The sequence below is a fragment of the Amphiura filiformis genome, chromosome 1 (genome assembly GCF_039555335.1).
Source record: "Amphiura filiformis chromosome 1, Afil_fr2py, whole genome shotgun sequence".
Taxonomy (NCBI): Eukaryota; Metazoa; Echinodermata; class Ophiuroidea; order Amphilepidida; family Amphiuridae; genus Amphiura; species Amphiura filiformis.
This window is the reverse complement of record NC_092628.1, coordinates 48,096,080-48,116,793: the sequence shown is the minus strand read 5'-3', so window position 1 is coordinate 48,116,793 and position 20,714 is coordinate 48,096,080. Positions and strand designations below refer to the sequence as shown.

General features: G+C 37.0%; 1 protein-coding gene across 1 annotated transcript in view; it reads left to right on the top strand.

Moving 5' to 3' along the window:
* The first annotated feature begins 3,045 nt into the window (after nt 1-3,045).
* LOC140148115 (uncharacterized) overlaps nt 3,046-20,714 on the top strand; it is a 48,693-nt gene continuing 31,024 nt past the window's right edge. Inside the window, exons 1-5 of the mRNA XM_072169973.1 lie at nt 3,046-3,376; nt 10,808-10,889; nt 11,996-12,048; nt 13,465-13,593; nt 17,932-18,128. Of these exons, the coding sequence (XP_072026074.1) occupies nt 3,184-3,376; nt 10,808-10,889; nt 11,996-12,048; nt 13,465-13,593; nt 17,932-18,128 (654 nt within the window). The 5' untranslated portion in view covers nt 3,046-3,183. The remainder of the gene's footprint in view (nt 3,377-10,807; nt 10,890-11,995; nt 12,049-13,464; nt 13,594-17,931; nt 18,129-20,714) is intronic.

Here is a 20,714-nt window from a genome sequence, read left to right as displayed (position 1 = left end):
TTAAATTTTCCGAGGTTTGTGGTTCTTCAAATTCCTCAAGACTCACGTCTGTCCACACTACAAGAAAATTAGAATGGCTTGGGAATTTTTACAGCGTGTATGCCTTAAGAACATTCATAGCAAGTAATCCTGAGGGCAAAAGTTGATGGGGCTCTAACTATAGTGATAATATGCTAATAGCAAACCAGACATAAGGGCTGAACGAACTTTTTGCACACCGTATATTAGTAAATTGTGATATTACAATTCATATGTATATCAATATCATTAGAAATATTAGGCCTAAAAAATAAATAAATTATTTGAGCTTAGAATTTCATCTGAGACTAGCATATAAACCGTGTTAAATCCACAAACTCATGTAGTTATTATGGTTTCAGTTGGATGAAATATTACAAAGCAACCGCATAGTAACAATACTGTGTAGGCTTTGTTGCGAAATGAGAACAATAGTGTGCATATTGTTATGCAGCATTGTTATGGTAAATGATAGTACAATGTCAAACTTGTCAAAGTGATTGTTATTGTATGATGAGAGCATGGTATAGTGTCCGCTTCATTTACCTACGTCATCAGCCAAACGGGGGGAGAACACGTACGCTTCAAACGGGGGAAGAACACGTACGAGGCTGAACTTTACCCACACAGGAGAAATACGCATAAAAAATTGCAACAAGTGTCAACTTGTAATGTAATAATTATTCTCTTCGAATACAGATAAACTTGTTTTTGCAATAGACCTGACCTTTAAAGCAATAATGTATGATTTGCATAAAGAATAGATTCCTATCTAAATGTTTGTTTTACTGATCACATTATCCCCTTTTAATTTCGAGCCAAACAAAAATGTGTAACGAAGAAAATTGCGATTTCATTCCAACGCCTACAATGCGTGTTCTACGCTCGCCAATCGTATTATATAATACTGCACGGAGCATCGCGCTCGACGTGTGTACACATAAGCTGACATGTTAGCAAGCATTCGATCGATGAACTCTGAATAAAACCGGGTCTCCCCGGTTTTAATATAAAAAGTTAAAGTTTACTGATATTAAAGCACTTCAGGCTTAGTCTTTTACGTGGTATTTTAGTACACCACTGGGCATAATTATGCAAAAAGTAGAGTAAAATTGAGGGCGTCGCTGTGAAGCAAATCACACATTATGGCTTTAACGTGTTCAGTGCCGACTTCAAAATGTTCAATGATCAATTCATGTATGCTTCAGTAATTGCGAGTCTCAAGTCGAATAAAGTGTCAGCAGAAATGGTGGACCAGTATAACAAATTTTGCCAATTGAATTCAGGTGTAGGTCTCCTTCTTCTTAGCGTGTCCACGGCACAAGGTTATAAGTGTTTCAGCCAGTGTTGCACACATTTTTCAGCATTCTCATTGTAAACTGCTAAGTCAGCAGTTGTGTATATTTGCTCCAGTTGAGGGCAACACATCCATTGTTATTGGTTCTGTTCCACAATCGCAGGTTGCATCTGCATTCTTTCGATTTCCCCATTTGCTGAGGTTGACTTTACATCTTCCTACACCAGACTTTAATCTATTGAGGCATTTCCATTCAGTCCAACTTGCATCTGCACCGGGTGCAGGCGGCATAGGAAGCGCAACACGTGACGTACGAGGCTGGCGAAGATACCGGGCTGACAGCCCCATTCAAAATACACGGTTAGCAATTACAAATGGAAAATTAACATACTTGCAGTGGGGTACTTTGTCGAACCCCGACGGTTTTAGAGTAAGATCATTTTGCTTTGACACCACATAACAAATTTAGAATTGTTTGTGAAGAATTCATGATTATGTGTTAATCCAATGGCGACCTCAAAATTGGCGATATCGCTTCCATCACCGCCTGCCGGGTGGTAGTTGTTCGACAACAGGAATATTCAAAGTTGGTGGGTGATTGGTAGATCTCTCCAATTTTGCCACTCTTTTACTGTTAGCTAATATTTCAAGTAGAGTTACACTGTTGAGGAAGCTATCTCTGGACTTCAGACAAATTTCTGGAGGGACATGTCCAAACAGAGGATGTCTTACATCAGTCGCTGGCGTTCTTTCATGATTGCTACATTACCATGATTACGTGTTACATCTGGTGGCGCTATAGCTGCTAGAGTGTATAGGCTCTCAGTTGGTGTTGTTCGAAGACAACCTGTATCAGGATTGGATCCATCTTCTTTGCATGATGTGATCTATCCCATACAGGGCATGTATACTCTGCTGTTCAGTAGCATACAGCCAAGGCCGTTGCTTTCAGAGTATGAGGACGTGCACCCCAGCTTGTTCCGGTGAGCTTACTCAAGATGTTGTTGTCCATCTGTCTTCTCAACATGGTTCTTAAAGAAGGAGAGACACCTATCCAGAGTAACTCCAAGATAAACAGGGTGTTCACAGTGTTCAAGTGCTGTACCAGACTAGGCGATCTTGAGATGGCCTTTGGCTTCGCGGTTGCGTGAATGAAAGGCACACACTGTCGGCAGTGTGCTACACTATCGTAAGTGCAGTTTGGACAGTTTTACAGGAGGAGCATATTTGTGTTTTGCATAGCCGTTTGTTTCCAAGTAGCCATAAAATGACATAGGAATGTAAAGCAATTTGATTTTAATAATATAAACTATGTAAATGGTGTTAATAAATCGATGAATTATTTACTGATTTAGATGTCGTAAGTGGCACATACGATAGTGTTGCACTCAAATAGAAATGAGTGTAGAGTGCAACACTATGACTGTCAGCGCAGGTCCTAGAAAGGGCCCTCGTTGTGGTAGTTGTCAAGGCAACGTGCTGATGTTTCTTCTATGTTACTTGTGCGTGTTGGTGATAGGATTAGTTCAGCTGCTTAAACTTACTGCCATTTGCAAGATGCTGTGAACTACCAAATCGCAACAGTTTAAAAGAGTTGCTATCCTTAAATGGTGCCTTAATATCTCGCGGAATCATGTGATATTAAACTGAGTCAAATTTACACAACATACAACTCAGGTAACCTTTATACGCTTCAATTAATTTGCGTGCAATTCGAAAATCAATCAACCAGGGTGAATGTATAACGGTCGCATACGACATAAACTTACGTTCACAAGCTTTCACGAGACAGACAGACAGACAGACAAAGCATTTTGCTGTACCTGAACAGAAGAAGTATTACAAGAGGACAACATCTATCTGCAATCATGGAACATGCTAGTTCAGAAAAGGAGCTGTACAGAAAAGACAACTCGGGGCGTGGTGATAATGGTAAACTGTATCTTGTGTTGTTAGTTGCTGCGATATGTTTTGCCTTTGCTGCCTTCGTCATTGCCATTGTCAGTCTGTCCAAACAGACCGGATCATCAGCATCACCTAGTGTGGTTAATGTGGGCACCGGTAAGTAATGATTCAATATGTTTGCTGTCAGCAAGTCAGCTGTCTCTTTGCTATATTGGCTTTTAAAAAAATTAATAACGGTAATCGCAACACGAAAGAAGATATTGACATGGCGATTCTTCGTAGTACGAGCATTAAGACATTTGAGCCTCGCATGTCTTAATACAGGGGCCGGGGACATGGGCCAAAAAGTAAGTGATATATTGGCCCCCGGGGCACAACTGTAAAATTTAGGACCATAAGACCCAAATGTAAAAAAAGAAAGAAAAGCACTACAGGGTTGTGAAGGTATCAGAGGGATTAGGGAAGCTAAAAGACTAGATACTCCATGTCGGCATTTCGCGCCTCTGTCGCCCCTCGTTATAGATCCCGAGGGTCACAGAGACTATGTTGTAACAAGATGAGTGTTCATTTTGCCAACAGAAATGGAGGTATAGACAATTTTCTCTTCTAAACACCTTAACTAAATAATTAAATATACAGAATAATGGTGCATGGGATCCGTCACCATGGTAGAGTCAAAGTATCCAATGTGACATGTGTACCAGATGACCAACCAGCAGCCACTTTACATTCAACAACGACAACCACCAGTTGAGCTCATTAATATCTATGCTCTATACTTTTTATTTTGTTTAAACTTTCTTCAGGAAGGGTAGCCCCTTCAACATGTTCAATGACAAAGCACTGATTTCCAAGGTGGCCCTGCAAGTATAATTGAAACAATATAGCAAAGTGTGATTTGTATATAAAAATATAAATTAAAAACTAATTTACATGACATCTCCATGTACAATGATATTAACATTATTTTTACAATAAGATTATTACAAATCATTTTTAACAAAAGTGACGTCCTTTAGTTATAATATACGTATACTCATGTTATCAAAATTATTACAAATACTAGCAGGAAGATTATTCCACAGTTTACTGCTCTCATTTGAAAAGTTCTTATTCCAAGATGGTTCAGATAACAAATTAAAATTTTGACTATTGATACCTTTTGAATGAACAGAGTGCATGACGGTACACTGAGAGGAAAGTTATGTTGGAGCAGTACCTTTGCGGCATTTAGTTTAACCAATTTCAAAGTATTCATCATCTCATTAATCATGGGACATCTTCAGTCAGCAGACAGAATTATACGTACAAATCTGTTGTGAAGAGCTTGAAGCGCATTTGAGAGCTTATTTGAACAATTTAACCAAACAGGGATACAATAGTCAAAATTAGGCATAACAATTTTTATCAAGAATGACGTGTACTATAAACACCATGAATTTGACGCTCATATTCAAGAATAGCTGGATTTTCATAAGTACAAGAAGAGTTTTATCATATGCGCACATAGTACATTTACAGGTTACATTGTTCGGAGGACTGTTTACAGAAGTATGTGGCCCAAGTATTGAGCCTTGAGGAATACCAACTATACTATTAAAATCAGAAATACAAGAATGAATATTGAATGAATGATATTGCACTAAGATATGATCTAAACCATTCTGATCCAATAATTCCATAATCACAAAGTTAATCAAGCAGATTCATACAGTCAAAGGCTTTGCTTAAATCAAGAAAAATTGCCCCTGTTGCACGTCCTTTATATTATATGAAAAACTTTGTTATATGATTTGTAGAATAGACTTTTGCAAAACATCAAAGTGTTATTTTTCAATAATATATTGATTTTGCTTCGACCAACAATACATCGTGTACCCTTAAGGGATGGGTTTATATGTGTGTAAATGGAGGAGAAATGGGAGGATTTTGGCATGTTTGCTGTGATTGTTTGCCTAGCAATATTGATCACAAGTACACAATTGATGGTGCATATCAAGGACCAAACTCTATAGTTTTATATTTGAGCACGATCACTTCTGTAAGGTCATGGGAAATTATGTAAATCGGCTTTTATATTTGATGTTGCATATCGGCTCACGCACTTTATTTTTGTACCCAGTATTTCACAAAGTCCCTGTACTCTGATGACCCTATGACTTTTTGCTGGTATGTTGAGCACTTTAAACAATTAATTATAGTACTTACCTCCTACTTTAGGAACATGCGTATGTCTTAATGTATGTCGACCATGTCAACAACCCAGTGTAGTTTTACATGGTTGGAAAAGTCTATTTCCTTTCGCTATTTTGCCAATCATAATTCATAAATTGTCCAACTTTTTGACAAAAAGAGTTTTACAACTATTCCGCCAGCAAGGAAACACAAATTTATGTGTATCCAGTGCGTCCTTTACGTTTAAATAGTTCAGTTTATTGTCAAGTTGTGCCTCTATACGCCATATTTACGGAATTGATGATACGAGCTGATACCGAATTTTTGAACCCAAATTTCTTGAAATATACATTACCTTTTTAACTTCTCGCCACGAAATTGGATTCATAAGAAGGTCAAATACAAGCCTTCCATTATGGCTGGTATCATCATCTCGATTGGTGTCTTGTGTTAGTATTATTCCATATTTTGCTGGTAGAAGTTCAATGAAACCCTCCATAATTCACGACTACTGTCACTTGTGTTATAAACTCGATGTGTTTACTATATTGTCGCTCGGGTCCGCGACTAATCGCAGGGACCAGTCTATCATTAGCTATTCTATACACTTTTCAATAGCCTTATTGTGATGTGTGGGAGTTTTAAAAGCCGAGCCATGAACAAAATATAATGCGAGCACCCGGGGGCATCAACTTTAGAGGTGACGGTATGTGCCTGTCAATATATGCCCCTCTTTTGAAGCCGACTATACCCGATGACCAGGCACCTTCAGTTTTCAAAATATTATACCCAATGACCCTTTTTCATTTTGATTGTACATAATTGACCCTTTTTTTATTAAAAAACCCCAACGTTTTGTACTGATATGCGCCTACTTCGCGACGCTTGTACAAAATGTAGGCACATATACCCATCAATTCTAAAGTTGAGTGCCCCTGGGGCGATGCGCATACTGCGGGCCAATGAACAATGAGATAGTGGCTTTTCTGATATCACTTTGAGGAACTGTTGAAGTATAAATCAGCCAACAAGTAGGTGTGTCCAAATTGCACATCTTGAATTGAGACCAAGACATGCTGTTATTTCAATTGTTATATCGTTCCGGTTGGTTTATTACCTACCATTGCCTACGAGATGCAGTTCTAAGGTGACAGAGGGACAGGTCTGCAATTCGATTCCACAACCATTCATACCTTTCATCTGTTTTATTGTATTATCGTGCGAATTGCTCCGTGGTACCTTACGGGTACCTGAATTTTATTTGAATGAAGATGACTCTGTCATGCTCGACGTCATATTGCATAATTTCTATACAGTATATGCAATAAACCAACCAGAACAGTATAACAATTGAAATAATAGGCAGTTCTAAGATAGGTTAAGAAGAATATAACGTCATTCTGTATTATTATTCAAGGTTGTAACGTGTGTCTATGCTGTCATGTAGGCCTACCTGGCAACAGACACGCCCACGGTACAAACAGATGAAATTTGTAGAAAAGCGTGATTATGACAAAAAACATTAAAAAATGATACTTTGAGGTATTGTTTTTTTAATTTTTGTATGGCAGATCATACATACACATGTGCTGAGGTCAAAAAGGTAAAAATTTTGTTTTTGACCCCTGACTCACCTGTCATTCCAAACAACCCCTTAATAACTGGAGATACAGTGTGCAGCAATGTCTTTACCAAAAACGTGTTCTTCTCTAATGACCATCTTCCTTTGTTTGTTACCACCAAGAGTCAAGAAGCTTTCAATCTGATTTGTTTTCATTGTACAATATCTAATTTTTCAATATGTATCTTTTGTGCAATAAGTTCAACCATGAAAAAAAATCTGAAAACAATGGTGTGAGTGTGTTCAACTTTAGTTGTGCGATATTTGGATACGTGGTTAGCCGCTCTTGGTACCCTGTCATCTTGCGCTCATACAAAACAGACACAGACAATTTTACATTGTTTTGTTGTAACAATACTAAATGCGGTTCATTTTGTACATGTAACCTATCATGGGACACCTTGTATATGCAAAACAGACAATAACACATTTGACCTGTCATGGGGCTTTGATATGAATATAATTTCACAAATAAGATTTGTGACGACGATATAGAAGCAAGCAAACCATGAATTTATTCATGCTAGGGTCATTCAAAAAGTTCTACCTCCATCATCACATCTCTGTTATCTTATGCATGTTATGTGTCAGTATATTGAAATTACCCGTGATTATACTCTTAAAAACTGAAGCCAACAGTTTAGTAAGCATCATATTGCAGTTTTGGATAACCTTCATAAAAATGTCCAACTGCTTACTTGGGATAAATATTGTGTTCCTATTTCAGGTCCCTGACAAGCCTTGTGACTTTAAAACAAAATAAAACACGTTTTATATGAGAAGAAAACATTGAAGGTTCAACAGACATACAAATGTTTGTAACATTGTATATGTGAGTGGACACTACGAATGAGCCGTAAACTCGGCAAATTGTATTCTGAGATACAGTGCCAAATGTGCCGCAAGTCGTATTCATAGGTGTCTCAATTAGGCGCGACATGTTTCTCATTTGATAGCGTTTAAACCAATCAATAATCCTATTGCTGAAGAGGATAATAATCTTCTATATATATTAAATCATTAAATAGCTCTAGTCTTTGTTTGCTTTGGCTAAATCTTGTTCAAGTGGTGCGTTACAATTGCATTGTATTTTGGCTGGGTATGTATAACCAACAATTAACAATGAGAGGACATTCCTGTACCTCGTTGACTCGGGGATGATTTGAAATGACCGCCAATTATGACTTTATTACCAGCAAAGTGGAAAAAGAGACACATATAGAACCGAAAAGGGTACCATTTTATTGAAGGAGCAGAGTTCAACAAACCACAACCCCGCTTCTGGATATAGTTTGAAGTCAAATGATATACTATTTTAAAGCTTATGATATATATTTTCTAAACACGAAATAAAACAAAATTGACCGGGGGCCGAGTTTACGGCTGATTCGTAGTGTCCAGTCACATATACTTGCAAAATACAAAATATGTGCATACGGCTTATATTTGATTTTAACTTAGGACCCAATTAACATGATTAATACGACTTGAACCAACAAATGCTCACCCGATCAACAACCTATGGGAAAAGGGTCAATAATGAAGGCTATTCTGAACATGGAGGTGGAACTTTTTGAATGACCCTCGTACTTAACACACATTTTTTCTGTTATTTGCAATTATTGGAGCACATCTTAATGGCAACGTATCACGAGATGTCTGGTCTATTCAACATGCCCGGTCAACATGTTAAACTATATATACTGCACTATCTAATCCGGCGCATTATGACACCCCATTGAATCCAATGTGACTTCAAGAAGCAAAGTCACAAGCATTTGATTAAACGAAGGTCCAGTTTTAAAAGTGACAAACTGGCCTATTCAAAACTCCACGGACTAGACATCTGCTTTGAGAATGGCTAATTTGTGCGTGCCTTTAATTTAAAACAAAGTGAACAAAAGAAAACTGAAACAAAAGAGCTGACAAATAAATTGGAAGTTATGAAGAGTGCAGAGAAGTAAAAACTTAAATAAATACTGGTTTAAATAAAGCTTCATTGAAGAAACTGTGTTGTCTCTTTGTTGCGCTTGTTTGAATCTTTTTGCGCCTTGCATAGGCTAGTTTGTCACTTTTAAAACCGGACCTTCGTTTATTCAATTGCTTGTAACTTTATTTCTTGAGGTCACATTGGATTCAATATGGTGTCATAATGTGCAGGATTATATAGTGCATCTATTACGAAAACAAATTTAACCCAATATGGTTCAGTTTTGAAATTGTGATTATTTTTCCAAGTGTAAGGATACTTTTTTGGTTAAGTTACAAGCAATTGAATTGTATTGGTGTCTAAATATACTTTTACTTTAGACCAACAATTTAGCAGTTATGAGGCTCAAAAGTTTCCATAATTCTGTGAATAATGTGTGAATTATGACCTGACAAACACAATGAATTTGGTTGATTCAATTTAGGTGTAAGTTATTTATTAACTGTAGATATAATCATCACATTGATGCTACATTATCATTATGATTATGATTATGTTTAACTTATGTTTAACAGGTAGTAAACATGGTTAGGTTGTGTGCGGTTGAGATTTGCAAACTTGTCCAAGATATTTCAGTCCATACAGTTTGTCCACTCTGAAGTACAAAGTGACAACACTCTCATATACAGCGCGTTAACAGTGCCTAGTGTTGCGTCTCTGCTGCAGGTATGAGTGCCTTCAAAGTCGGCACGATATGTGTGTCCGCGTCTGTACTCTGTACATCAGAGTAGACTGACTGTAGGCACTACAATCGTAATAGTACTTATATATGTGATTAATTTAGGCTATGGGGCCATTTCAACAACACCCCTGGTCATTGAACAGGAGATTCAAAGTTCAAAGTTATTCAAACTTGCTCAAACCTCACACCATCGTCATCCTCTGGTCATTAGGATTCAGAAAAACTAGACTTTGTCCTATATATGACGTACGGTTATGGAGTTAAAGGCATAAATTTTCAGTTTCTTATTGGATAGTAAAATGCATCTGGATTTGTAGAAAACACCATCGAAATTGAACAACTAGTTCCAAAGATATGAGCAATTAAAGAGTTTCCAAACTCTCCAAAGTTTCCTTTGTATGGCTATATCTCAAAATCAATATTTCCGACTTCCGACTGATTTTGCTTGATCGCATCACATACGTCTAACTTTACCTCCGCAGGGGGCAAAAAATGAAAATGGTCTGATTTTGTTGAAAATGGTCTCAAATTATTAACCTTGTTAAAAAGAATAGTTATAAGGTAATCCAGGTAATACAACAATTATCAAGTTCAAATTGACTCAATATAGAATTCAATGCGATTTAGTGGATATTGTCCTATTTTACTTTTTTACCATGGTAACGAAACGTCGCACATAGGGAAAACTATTCTTTTCCGATTTCTCATGGCAAAGTCAATAATTTGAAACCATTTTCAATAAAATCGGGACAATTTTCATTTTCGCCCCCCTGTGGAGTCACAATGTGATATATGACGACACAATGTTACCTATTTGCCCATAACTCCATAACCGGCCGTAAGTCGTAGAAATCCTTATGACTAGATGCACACATTATTGTTGTTTTTAACCAATTGAAAGTTGTGAAAGTTCAATGACCTTTTCCCACAAAATGAGGGTGCTGTTGAATTGGCTCCATAGCCTATAATGATTAGCTCTATAAGTGTTGTATTTTTGCCAAATATGGCTGAAATTTAACATGATTTGCACGATGATTACGGCAATCTGTTAGACTAAACCAGCGTTCATGTCATGTACAAATGTTGCGACATCACGTCTATTCATGCTATTATTCGTAGGTTTAACATCTGCAGATTATGACAACGATGACAAAGTCTGGATCATACACGGTGGACACGCCGGGTACAATCAGTATTATATGCAAGTATCCAATTATTATTGTAAACAAAAATACACATACCCCTCCCTCCACCCCACCATCCCGGGTCAAGACGTCGCAGTACTTATCACTTTGAATGAAGCTTTCGGCCAAGTGACCTTCATCAGGAATCACTAATGATAAGAGAGAAATAACACCAAAATAAGAAATGAATGTATTTTGAAATTATGCGAATATTGTAACATATTTGCCGTCGAAGTGACGTCATAATCGGACTAACTACCATAGCAATAGATGAATACCATTTTGACTTTATCGCCCTGCACTACAGCGTTCACGCGGTACCGATGCATTGAAACATAGATGTCAAATAAATGCTGATCACTCGCACCTGTAAGATTAATATATTTGAAAAGAATGGTATTGTATTCAATCTATGTTTGCTGACATACACAGGTGATTAGTGCAATCTGCTTGTAATGCAGGGCGATCTATTCAAAAATTTTATTCATATATTGCTATGGTAGTTAATCCGATTATGACGTCACTTATTAATACTATGATGTAAAGAAAATACAAATACGGTACCTGAGACAGCACAAACACAACCTATTGCAAGAAATGAGAGAAATGCAAAAGTAATACAACAACTTTGGTGTAAACCAATACAAGAAAAACAATAAGTTATAAGTTGTATTACTTTTATGTAATACTGTAATACTGAGGATTTAAGCAAACCGCAAAAAACCCGTAGCAGGTGACACCGGAGCCACAGGTACGAAGATGTACTCATATTGGATTTCGAAAAAATGATCTTCTCTATATCAACTTTTTTGCCAAAATGAGACCCGACCCATCTATATGGACCTAAGGCTAAAAAATAATGCTATGTCTCAAAGCTCATGGCAGTTTCAAAAACGAAAGCGGAATATTTTTTTTTTTTCTTAAGATTTTGATTATTGATTTTTTTTTTAAAGATTTTTTAAAACTTAATTTTGAGTTAAAATGTAATTTTCGAGTGTTCCAAAGTACAAAGCATAAAACTGAGGTTGATTCGCACAATTGAGGTACAAATATCAATACCTATAAACAATCCGAGTATCGAATCCTGTACATTTGCTGCTTCGTTCTTCTTCCTAATATACAGAAGCGAAGAAACTGGCAAGTTGGAAGGATTTACCCCGGATATTATAAATGCAGGTAAGTTATACACTCGAAATACGTATCTCTCAAATTGTAATGCTTGTTAAATGCAGGTTATTAAACTATGCACTTGAGATCATTTTGGACTCTTTTATTCATAGTGACAATTTTATCATACTTCCCAACTTGTGTTTGCATTTTGAGCATTTACTGTTGAATGAGGTTATCGAATTATGCCATTGGACATGAGACCAGTTTGGCTCCAAAGACTTGAAACAAGTCTAACAATTATCGCAGAAAACAGATGTTAACACCATGATTCTAGGCACAGAAATGCAATGAACTCCTCAACCTTGAAAACTTTACATAATTCGATTCATTTTAGCATGAGAATCTTTAGCATTTTGTTATGCAGGGTTATGTAATTTTATGCACTTTCTGTTATGCAGAGTAGACTTGCCGCGCCGGTTCGTAGATCGGCCATTGATTCTAATTTATTGTATTTAAGTAATACTAGCGGGAGTCACGCGCTTTACGCGGGCCCCCGCTAGTTGAGTAAACAGGAGCGGTTAGTAAACCGAAGTGGTTAGTAGACACGGTAAACGGTGATGATAATTATCAAAACCTGACCTTTGACCTCGGATAACCTGAAGTGTCATGGATTATATTCCCCATGACTTACAGCCTAATGGGAGCAACTGTGAATTTGACCTGACCTTTGACCTCATATCACCTTTGCAGTTTTGCACTCTGCAAGTGCCAGGGATTTTCCCCCCCGAGACACAGCCCGATCAGATCTACTTTAAATTTGACATTACCTTTGACCTCGGATGTCCTAACAAATGCAAATTTACTCTGGCTTATCAAGTTGCACGTACCCACCAAGTTTGAGGGCCATGCGACCTGTCAGTTCCGAGAATAAGGGCGAGCAGACAGACTCACATATCAAAAATCTTAAGATCAATAAAAACCTGTGAAACACTCACATATCAAACATCTTAAGATAAATAAATACATGTGAATACTATATGTTACTTCAGAAATGATTTATGTAATGATTGTAATCCATTTGGCAACTAACACAAAACGTTTTAAAACGTTTCTGGAACGTACGAAACGTTTAAAAACGTTTTTAAAACGTTGTGTGTTATGACCCAAATGTAACATGACCACTTTCACTGTAAGCTTGGTTTTGTGTAATATCAGTGTAGGTTTAAAGTTCAACTTTGGAACTTACAAAGTACTGCCTACCTGGTATGGTTATATAAAATGGTAACGTTCAAAAAGTTCCCTGACCTTTTGATTAAATTTCAAATTAAACATAGTTAATAGCCTTTTCATGAAATATAAAGTAGCCTATTGTTTAAGTTATATTAAGATGAAACAGTTTCCCAGTTTTGGAGCTGTATGATAGCATGGTTTTAGTTCAAACGCGTGTTTTCAAGACTCTCAATTATCTCTTTTTTGTAACAGTTTGCAGAATAGCCAATAAGAATTGTAAGATTACGGCCGACCTCTGGTCAAATTGTTGGAGCAGCGAGGAGGGAGAGGCATCACGAGGAGGGTATGGGCTGATGGCAGGGTGGTATGACGCGTGCAGTGGTAAGATATACTATACTCTCTTTTTATAGCCTGACACCTCTTGCATATTGAGATAGGTAGGATATATGTGACGTGTCATGTCAAAAGGAGACACTTTTGGGCATGTTATGAATTTTGAGGTTTTTACATATCTTAAATATAGAGATATTTTGCTCTACAACGCCGTTTTCCCCAATGAAATCGGACATTCCTAAGCGAAGATATTGAGTTCGTAAGTTATGGTATTATAAAATTGGAAATTGAGATATCGGCCTTTAAAAATATTATTGACAATGTTGAGAGTAGGAATTAACTTGAAAAATATCTCAAAAATTACAAGATGCCGGTTATATTCCGGTCTGAAACTATCAGACAATATTTTTAACATTAATAACATCACAAATTCGCAACAAACACAAATTGTGAAAAAATCACCCACCGGCAGATTTTTGGCTATTTCTCCATTTACGATCCTGCCCAAAAGTGTCTCCTTTTGACATGACACGTCACATATTTGTGATCAGATGGGGACAGGGATCCTCTCAGCAATAAGTGCTATCCATGCATGCATTGCAGTGGATCAGAAGAGTAAACGTACAAAACTGAAAATAACTAAGACCACTCAGATATTGGGCCATGTGGAACTTAAGTAAAGCATTGAGCTTCTTTTTTTAAACAAATCCAGTAATCTAATTAAACTTTAAATGTGAAGTATTTTGTATGTATTATGCGGAACAAGCAATTTTGTTTTGTTATTATGGCCTGTCACCGCCCAGTCGATTTCTATTGGTTGTATGAATGCAACTCCCTTTACCTCTTACGGTGTATGGAATGACCGAAAACTGGTCGAAAACTTAAATGAGATGTCAGGTCACTATAAATGTACTATAGCATGAACAATTCAGCGGCGCATCAGGGATGCTGTCAGGGGAAATATTTTGGCCCGGTATCAAGGGGGTGACATTAAATTCACGGTTGTTCTATTAGCAACGCAAATCCTATGAAACATGCCGCTGGTTTGTTAGCTAGAAAATGAGGCCAGTTATCGATCCATTATGAATAATTCGGCCCCTATCTTAATTGAGATTCGCAAATGACAACGTTGTTAGTTTTGCGAACTTTGCCTGTTCAATGAGAGCATAGTGCGCCCTCAATACACCAGGGCACATACCAGATGAAAACGATCCGGTTTATGAAATGGCGGACGGGTATTTCCCATCAGGCACCAGTGATATGTTTTTTTCAAAAAAAGTCTAATAATTTGATATGAAATGACATGTTGCAATAGCAATGTCAAAATTAGGACTTGCTGTCAATAAATACAAGGACAAGGTATGAAATACGGGATGAAATCACGGCGCCATATTCGTCTAGTGTTTGTATAATAATTATGTTCTCAAGTAAAATAAAACACCAATCTGCACTAATCAGACAGAATATTCCTTGGCTCCGAGCATGAATTATTGATTTTATAAGGAGGTGAAGAAATGCACAGTTGACTACGACGTGTGCCAGCCATGCACCAATACTCCAAATATTTATGGTAAATCTGACTAATATGGTCGGTCACATGTTGACATATCATGTGTTCAGGAAACCACGTTGCAAGATTTCAGGCTTGTTTACTAGTTAATTGCCATTTGTACTCTTTATTATTTATCTTTGTTAATTAACATATCTTTTAAATGCTGATAAATCGTGGTTGGCTGCCCATGATATCTGTTAAATTCAATGTTTTATGAATATAATTCTATCACGCAGTAGAATTTCACACCACCTGACATAGCTAGATTTCGACACTTAATATATTTAATATGATACTAATTTTTTTGTTATAACCAACTGGTGCACGAAATATACTAGCTTATTACCTATACAGAAAGGTGATTATCAGCCTTCACTCAGCAATTTCTCCGTCTGGCTAGCATGACTGTCGCCCTCTATAAGTCTGGGCACAAATTTCAATAACAATACGCTATTTGCATATCAATGCCCCTCATGCTTATTTCTATTACCGCTTCCAGGTACTGTTCTATGCCGGTATGTTCCGTGGCGTACTGTTATTAAGCACATTTTAGTTGGTTAACTGATCTGCTCCGGTGACTGCACTGATGCTTATAAATGCTGTAAACAACACATTACATTTTGGGGGTTATCAAAATGACAAAAAGTGATTTTAGGGGGAAGTGTTAGCTTTCGTTCGATACAAACAATTTTGATTGGATGAAGGGAACACCTGAGGTTTTGAGAAAAAACAATCACAGAGGCATATTTTCCAACTAGATCTCACACAACTCTCTACGATGCTATGCACTCAACCGTGTAGTATAACACAGACTGCGTGGAGCCTAGACTCGCCCATTCTCGCTGTGCTGGAAATTGCGCATGCGCATATAAGTTTATAAGAGAATAGTTTTTGTATAGAAACCTTTCCATATGATTTGAGAAGACTTATGGCCAGGAGGCGGATGACATGATCGAGCCGGCAACTCGTGAAACCGCCCGGCCGTATGGCATTTTCCATATACTCGGTTAGTTTTGTGGGGTTCATTATCGAACCCCAACGGTTTTAGCTTGTATTTATATTATTTATCAACATATGCCTATTTGTTTGTGATATTTCAAGCGTTTTAAAATTTCAAAATAATCCCATTCAAAAATTTACTGAATTTAGGGACTGCACGTAATACACCACCTGACTTATGGCCACGAGTTTCAAAATACAGCGAATGCATGTTTTATTGAGAAAAACCCCGACGAGCAAGACTCTGTAAAACATATCAAGAATTATCTGGGATAATTGCAACTAAGTACATGAAAGTCATGATCTAAGATACCAGATGCTTCAATAATTTCCTGACTTTGATATTTAATTTGTTTTGGCGGGATTATTTCCCGCCAAAAAATTCAACCAATGAGAATGTCGCCTTAAAGGGACATGGACAACGGTCATTTTGAGTAGTGGAGAAAAAATTATCAGATCCTGTATATGCTACAAGACTAACTTTCACAAATCATGCTGTCAAAATAAACCTTGTTGCAACTTTCATTTGTTACTTAATGTTGCACTCTGCCGAGTGCGGGAATTTAAGTTTGAACTGACAATGCATTACTTACAATTATAAACCTACTAGCCTAACTACGTGTATTAGAATTGTATCGTAATGCTTTGCGAGAAAGAAAGGTTTGCACTGAACATTGACTAGATCTTAATTTTTTACTCGAATACCTAGAGGTTGTCTGATAAAAAAAGAAAACAAAGACAAAACAAAATACTTTATGCATGAATTTGTATTTGTTGTCACAGTTGACCAAGATCTAATGACTTCAAATCTATCATAAATGCTGTTTCAGCATAAAAGATGGCCGCCATTTTTAATAAGTGATGAATATTAATATTAATGGCGGCCATCTTATCCAAATAAGTGAATAAAAAGGAGGTTAACAGCACATGTTGGTGTTTGTATGATCTTTTAATCCTTTGTAACATTGATATTTTTAAGTTACGGCGGCCATCTTAAAAATGGCGGCCTTCTTGGATTTTGAGTAGGCTATTATGTTTTTTCTAATGAACAGTGATGAATGATACTTTCCTGGTCATTCGACCCCTTATAACATTAATATAATGGCAGCCATCTTGGATTTTATTTTGGCTAACGGGTTTTTCATTGAAAAAAATAAGGAGTTTATTCTGTAGCTTGTATGACCTTGGTGACCTTGGTCTCAATATTGCCCCCAAAATGGATTCATCTGATTAGAAGAGAGGGCCATGTAACCAGCTCGTGTTTCAGATTGTTTTTACTTTAAGATTGGTTAAGGAGTTTTATATCGAGAAAATAAGAATGAAACGGCCCGTCAGCACATTTCTAGTGCTAGCTACGGATTAAAGGGGCACGCGTGCTCTGTGCGCCTTCTTAGGGGGTACCGAATCACCACTGGTTTGATTTTTTGGGGTCAACCAATTCAAAATTCTGTGTGTACTGATACTGATATAATACTGTTGCCAAAATTTGCGACTTGCTTCTTCTCTTTTGGCTGTTTGAATGAAAATTAACCAACATTTGGTCATATTGAAGGGTTAATATTGCTATAAATACATACGTTTGAAAAAAATTGATCTCTGCACCCCCTGTCGAAACTGTCGAACTCTTTAGTTCGTAGGTACATTTCCAATGATGTACACGAACTCCCCCTCTCCCTCAAATACTGGTTACGCCACTGCTCCGCCTCCTTATTGTTAATATACACATAGTTATATTATTATTATTATTATCATTATCATTATCATTATCATTATCATTATCATTATCATTATCATTATCATTATTATTATTATTATTATTATTATTATTACTTTAGGATATCGAGCTAATAATGAGCGACGACGTACCTTCGCCTTTTCCGATCAAGTTACCAAGCCCACGCACCAGGCATTTGTCACGCTACCAGGAAATCCCAAGAACTTCGACTGGCGAAATATAACCGGAAAGACCATTTGTTTCATGAACCTTATCTTAAGTAATGAAGATTGCCTTGCAGAGGCTGAAGGAATTGTTGTAAGTAGGGTTAAAAAGCCTGGCCAACCTACTCGCACAGTAGCGGCGGCGGAACAATTTTGAAGCTATTTAGGGGACCATTTTGGCACTATTATTGTGTACAATTTTAGTTTGAAAAATTCAGAAGCAAAAAGGAGGATATGTTTATCCATGTCTACACAGGTGTCTGGAAACATTTGCAAAATGAAGGTCCAATTGAAGCCATTTGGTTCATAACTTTAATGCCACCACCTTGAGATAAACTGTTTTTGCAATGTCCGTCCCTCTGTCCGCCGTCCGTAGTATCTAGTGAAAATTGGTCTCATAATATGAACAGTTCAAATTCTATTGCAACCATTATTAGGTTTTCAGAATTTTAGCCTTATAGAGCTTTATAGTTTGTACAGATTATAAAAATCTAACATAATCAACACTTGGATCTAATTATTCACAAATGGATCCAACTATTTTACAACTTGTGTTCATTAATTTGTTTCCCAATTGGGTGCCATACACAATGTAAAATTTGGTATTGCCATAGCAGTACTAACAAAACCTACCCAATTGGGCCCATACTCATCATGCAGTTCTGGCAGTACTGACAGTGACAACAACCAAACTGTAAACTGAGTCACTGAGCTGTGAATGAACTGCACTGGGACAAAAATCCTACAGAAAGTGGATTTCTAACTCAAATATCATCATTTGTTTCGGAAATTGAAGAAGAAAAAAGATGACAGCCAGTGTTTACAGCAAATTTTTAAAGATTGTTCATGATTTTAGAGTAGAATGCATGAGAAGGAGTCAAGGCCAAGGGAAGTAAGATTACAAAAGTAAGCTTATTTTGGAAGTTGCACAAGGCATGCTTATGCGCTTGCAATTTGCATTGTATGAAGCTAGAAAGGTAGGTTTATTCTATTTATTTCTAGAGATGATTAGGCAACACAAATTACAAAGCTTAGCCTCAGCCTCAAGGCTTAGCCTAGGCTTTAATCAGCCCAATGCCAATCATTGTCTCTTAGTGCTAGAACGTTCTAGTTAGTATAGTAGTATATAGTAATAGAAGTTTTTTTCACACAGTACTACTAATTTATTGGTCTCGCTCCCGGGGGAGGCACTCCCAATTTGAAATGGCAGGGATGTGCCTCGGCCATGTTAAAAGTAGGGGGCACTCAGGTCAAATGTCATCATCATCATCAGCCCATATCATCCCACTGCTGGGTAAAAGCCTCTCCCAAATTCTGCCAATTTCTCCTGTCTCCTGCAATTCCTGTCCAGGCTGTTGTTCCCAGGTAGCTGACCAGCTCATCTCTCCATCTAGCTCGAGGTCTTCCTCTTTTCCTTACTCCATATAACGGTTGCCAGCCCACCTCCATTTAATTCTTTTTACTGTTGTTAAGGGATCCAAAATGAGCGTTTATTGCGTTTCGACAGTATTTTTGTGGGACATGAGAGCACCTCAGACCTATCGAATTGCATTCTGAATACGAAGCATGTCTTTCTGATATCAAATAATTTTCATTTTTTTAAATCACAATATAATACAAATTTTATGACAAATTATAAAAATTTGATATTTTTCAAATTTTTGATATATAACAGTCCTCGAAGTAAATTATATAAATCTAATGATATATTCTTAAAGTGTATGTAGCAGGGAGGAAAAGCCGACGGTCAATTGAAAATTTTGACCTTTCATATTGAAGATATGGATTTTTTTCCCAAAAGACCTAATTTTTTTTTTGGTGTTTTGGGAAAAAATCCATATCTTCAATACGAAAGGTCAAAATTTTCAATTGATCGTCGGCTTTTCATCCCACCTACATACACTTTAAGTATAAATCATCAGATTTATAAAGTTTACTTCAAGTACTGTTAAATATCAAAAATATCAATTTTAATGATTTGCCATAAAATGTGTATTAAATTGCGAATTTCAAAAATCTAAATTATTTGATATCAGAATGACATTCTTCGTATTCAGAATGCAATTCGATATGTCTGATGTGCTCTAATGTCCCAAAATAAATACTGTCCAAACGTTCATACCCCAGCCCTTAACACATCCTTTACTCTTGTTTGTTCCCTAATCCAGCTGTTCTTTTTCCGGTCTCTCCTTGTATACCCCAGCATCATCCTTTCCATACTTCGTTGTGTAGTCTGAAGTTTCCTTTCCATATCTTTGTTTAATGTCCAAGTTTCACTTCCATATGTTATGGCAGGTAAGATGCATTGATTGAAAAGTTTCCTTTTCAGACAATTTGGCATGTGTTTGTCTGTTAGTATATCTTTGTGTCTGCTGAAAGCTGCCCATCCTGCTTGCGTTTTTCTCTTTATTTCCTGCGGCTGATTCCCATCTGGCCAATCTCTTGTCCCAGGTAAGTGTATTTGGATACATGTTCCAGTGTTTCATTTCCAATTTTGATTTCCTTATTATCTGCATACATGTTGAACATGACCTTTGTTTTTGACATGTTCATTTTTAGCCCCACTTTCCTACTCTCATTGCTCAAATCAGTTAACATTTCCTCCAACTCGGCTGCGTCTCCAGATATGATTACAATGTCATCTGCAAACCTTATTAGATGGTTTAATTTCTTTCCATTT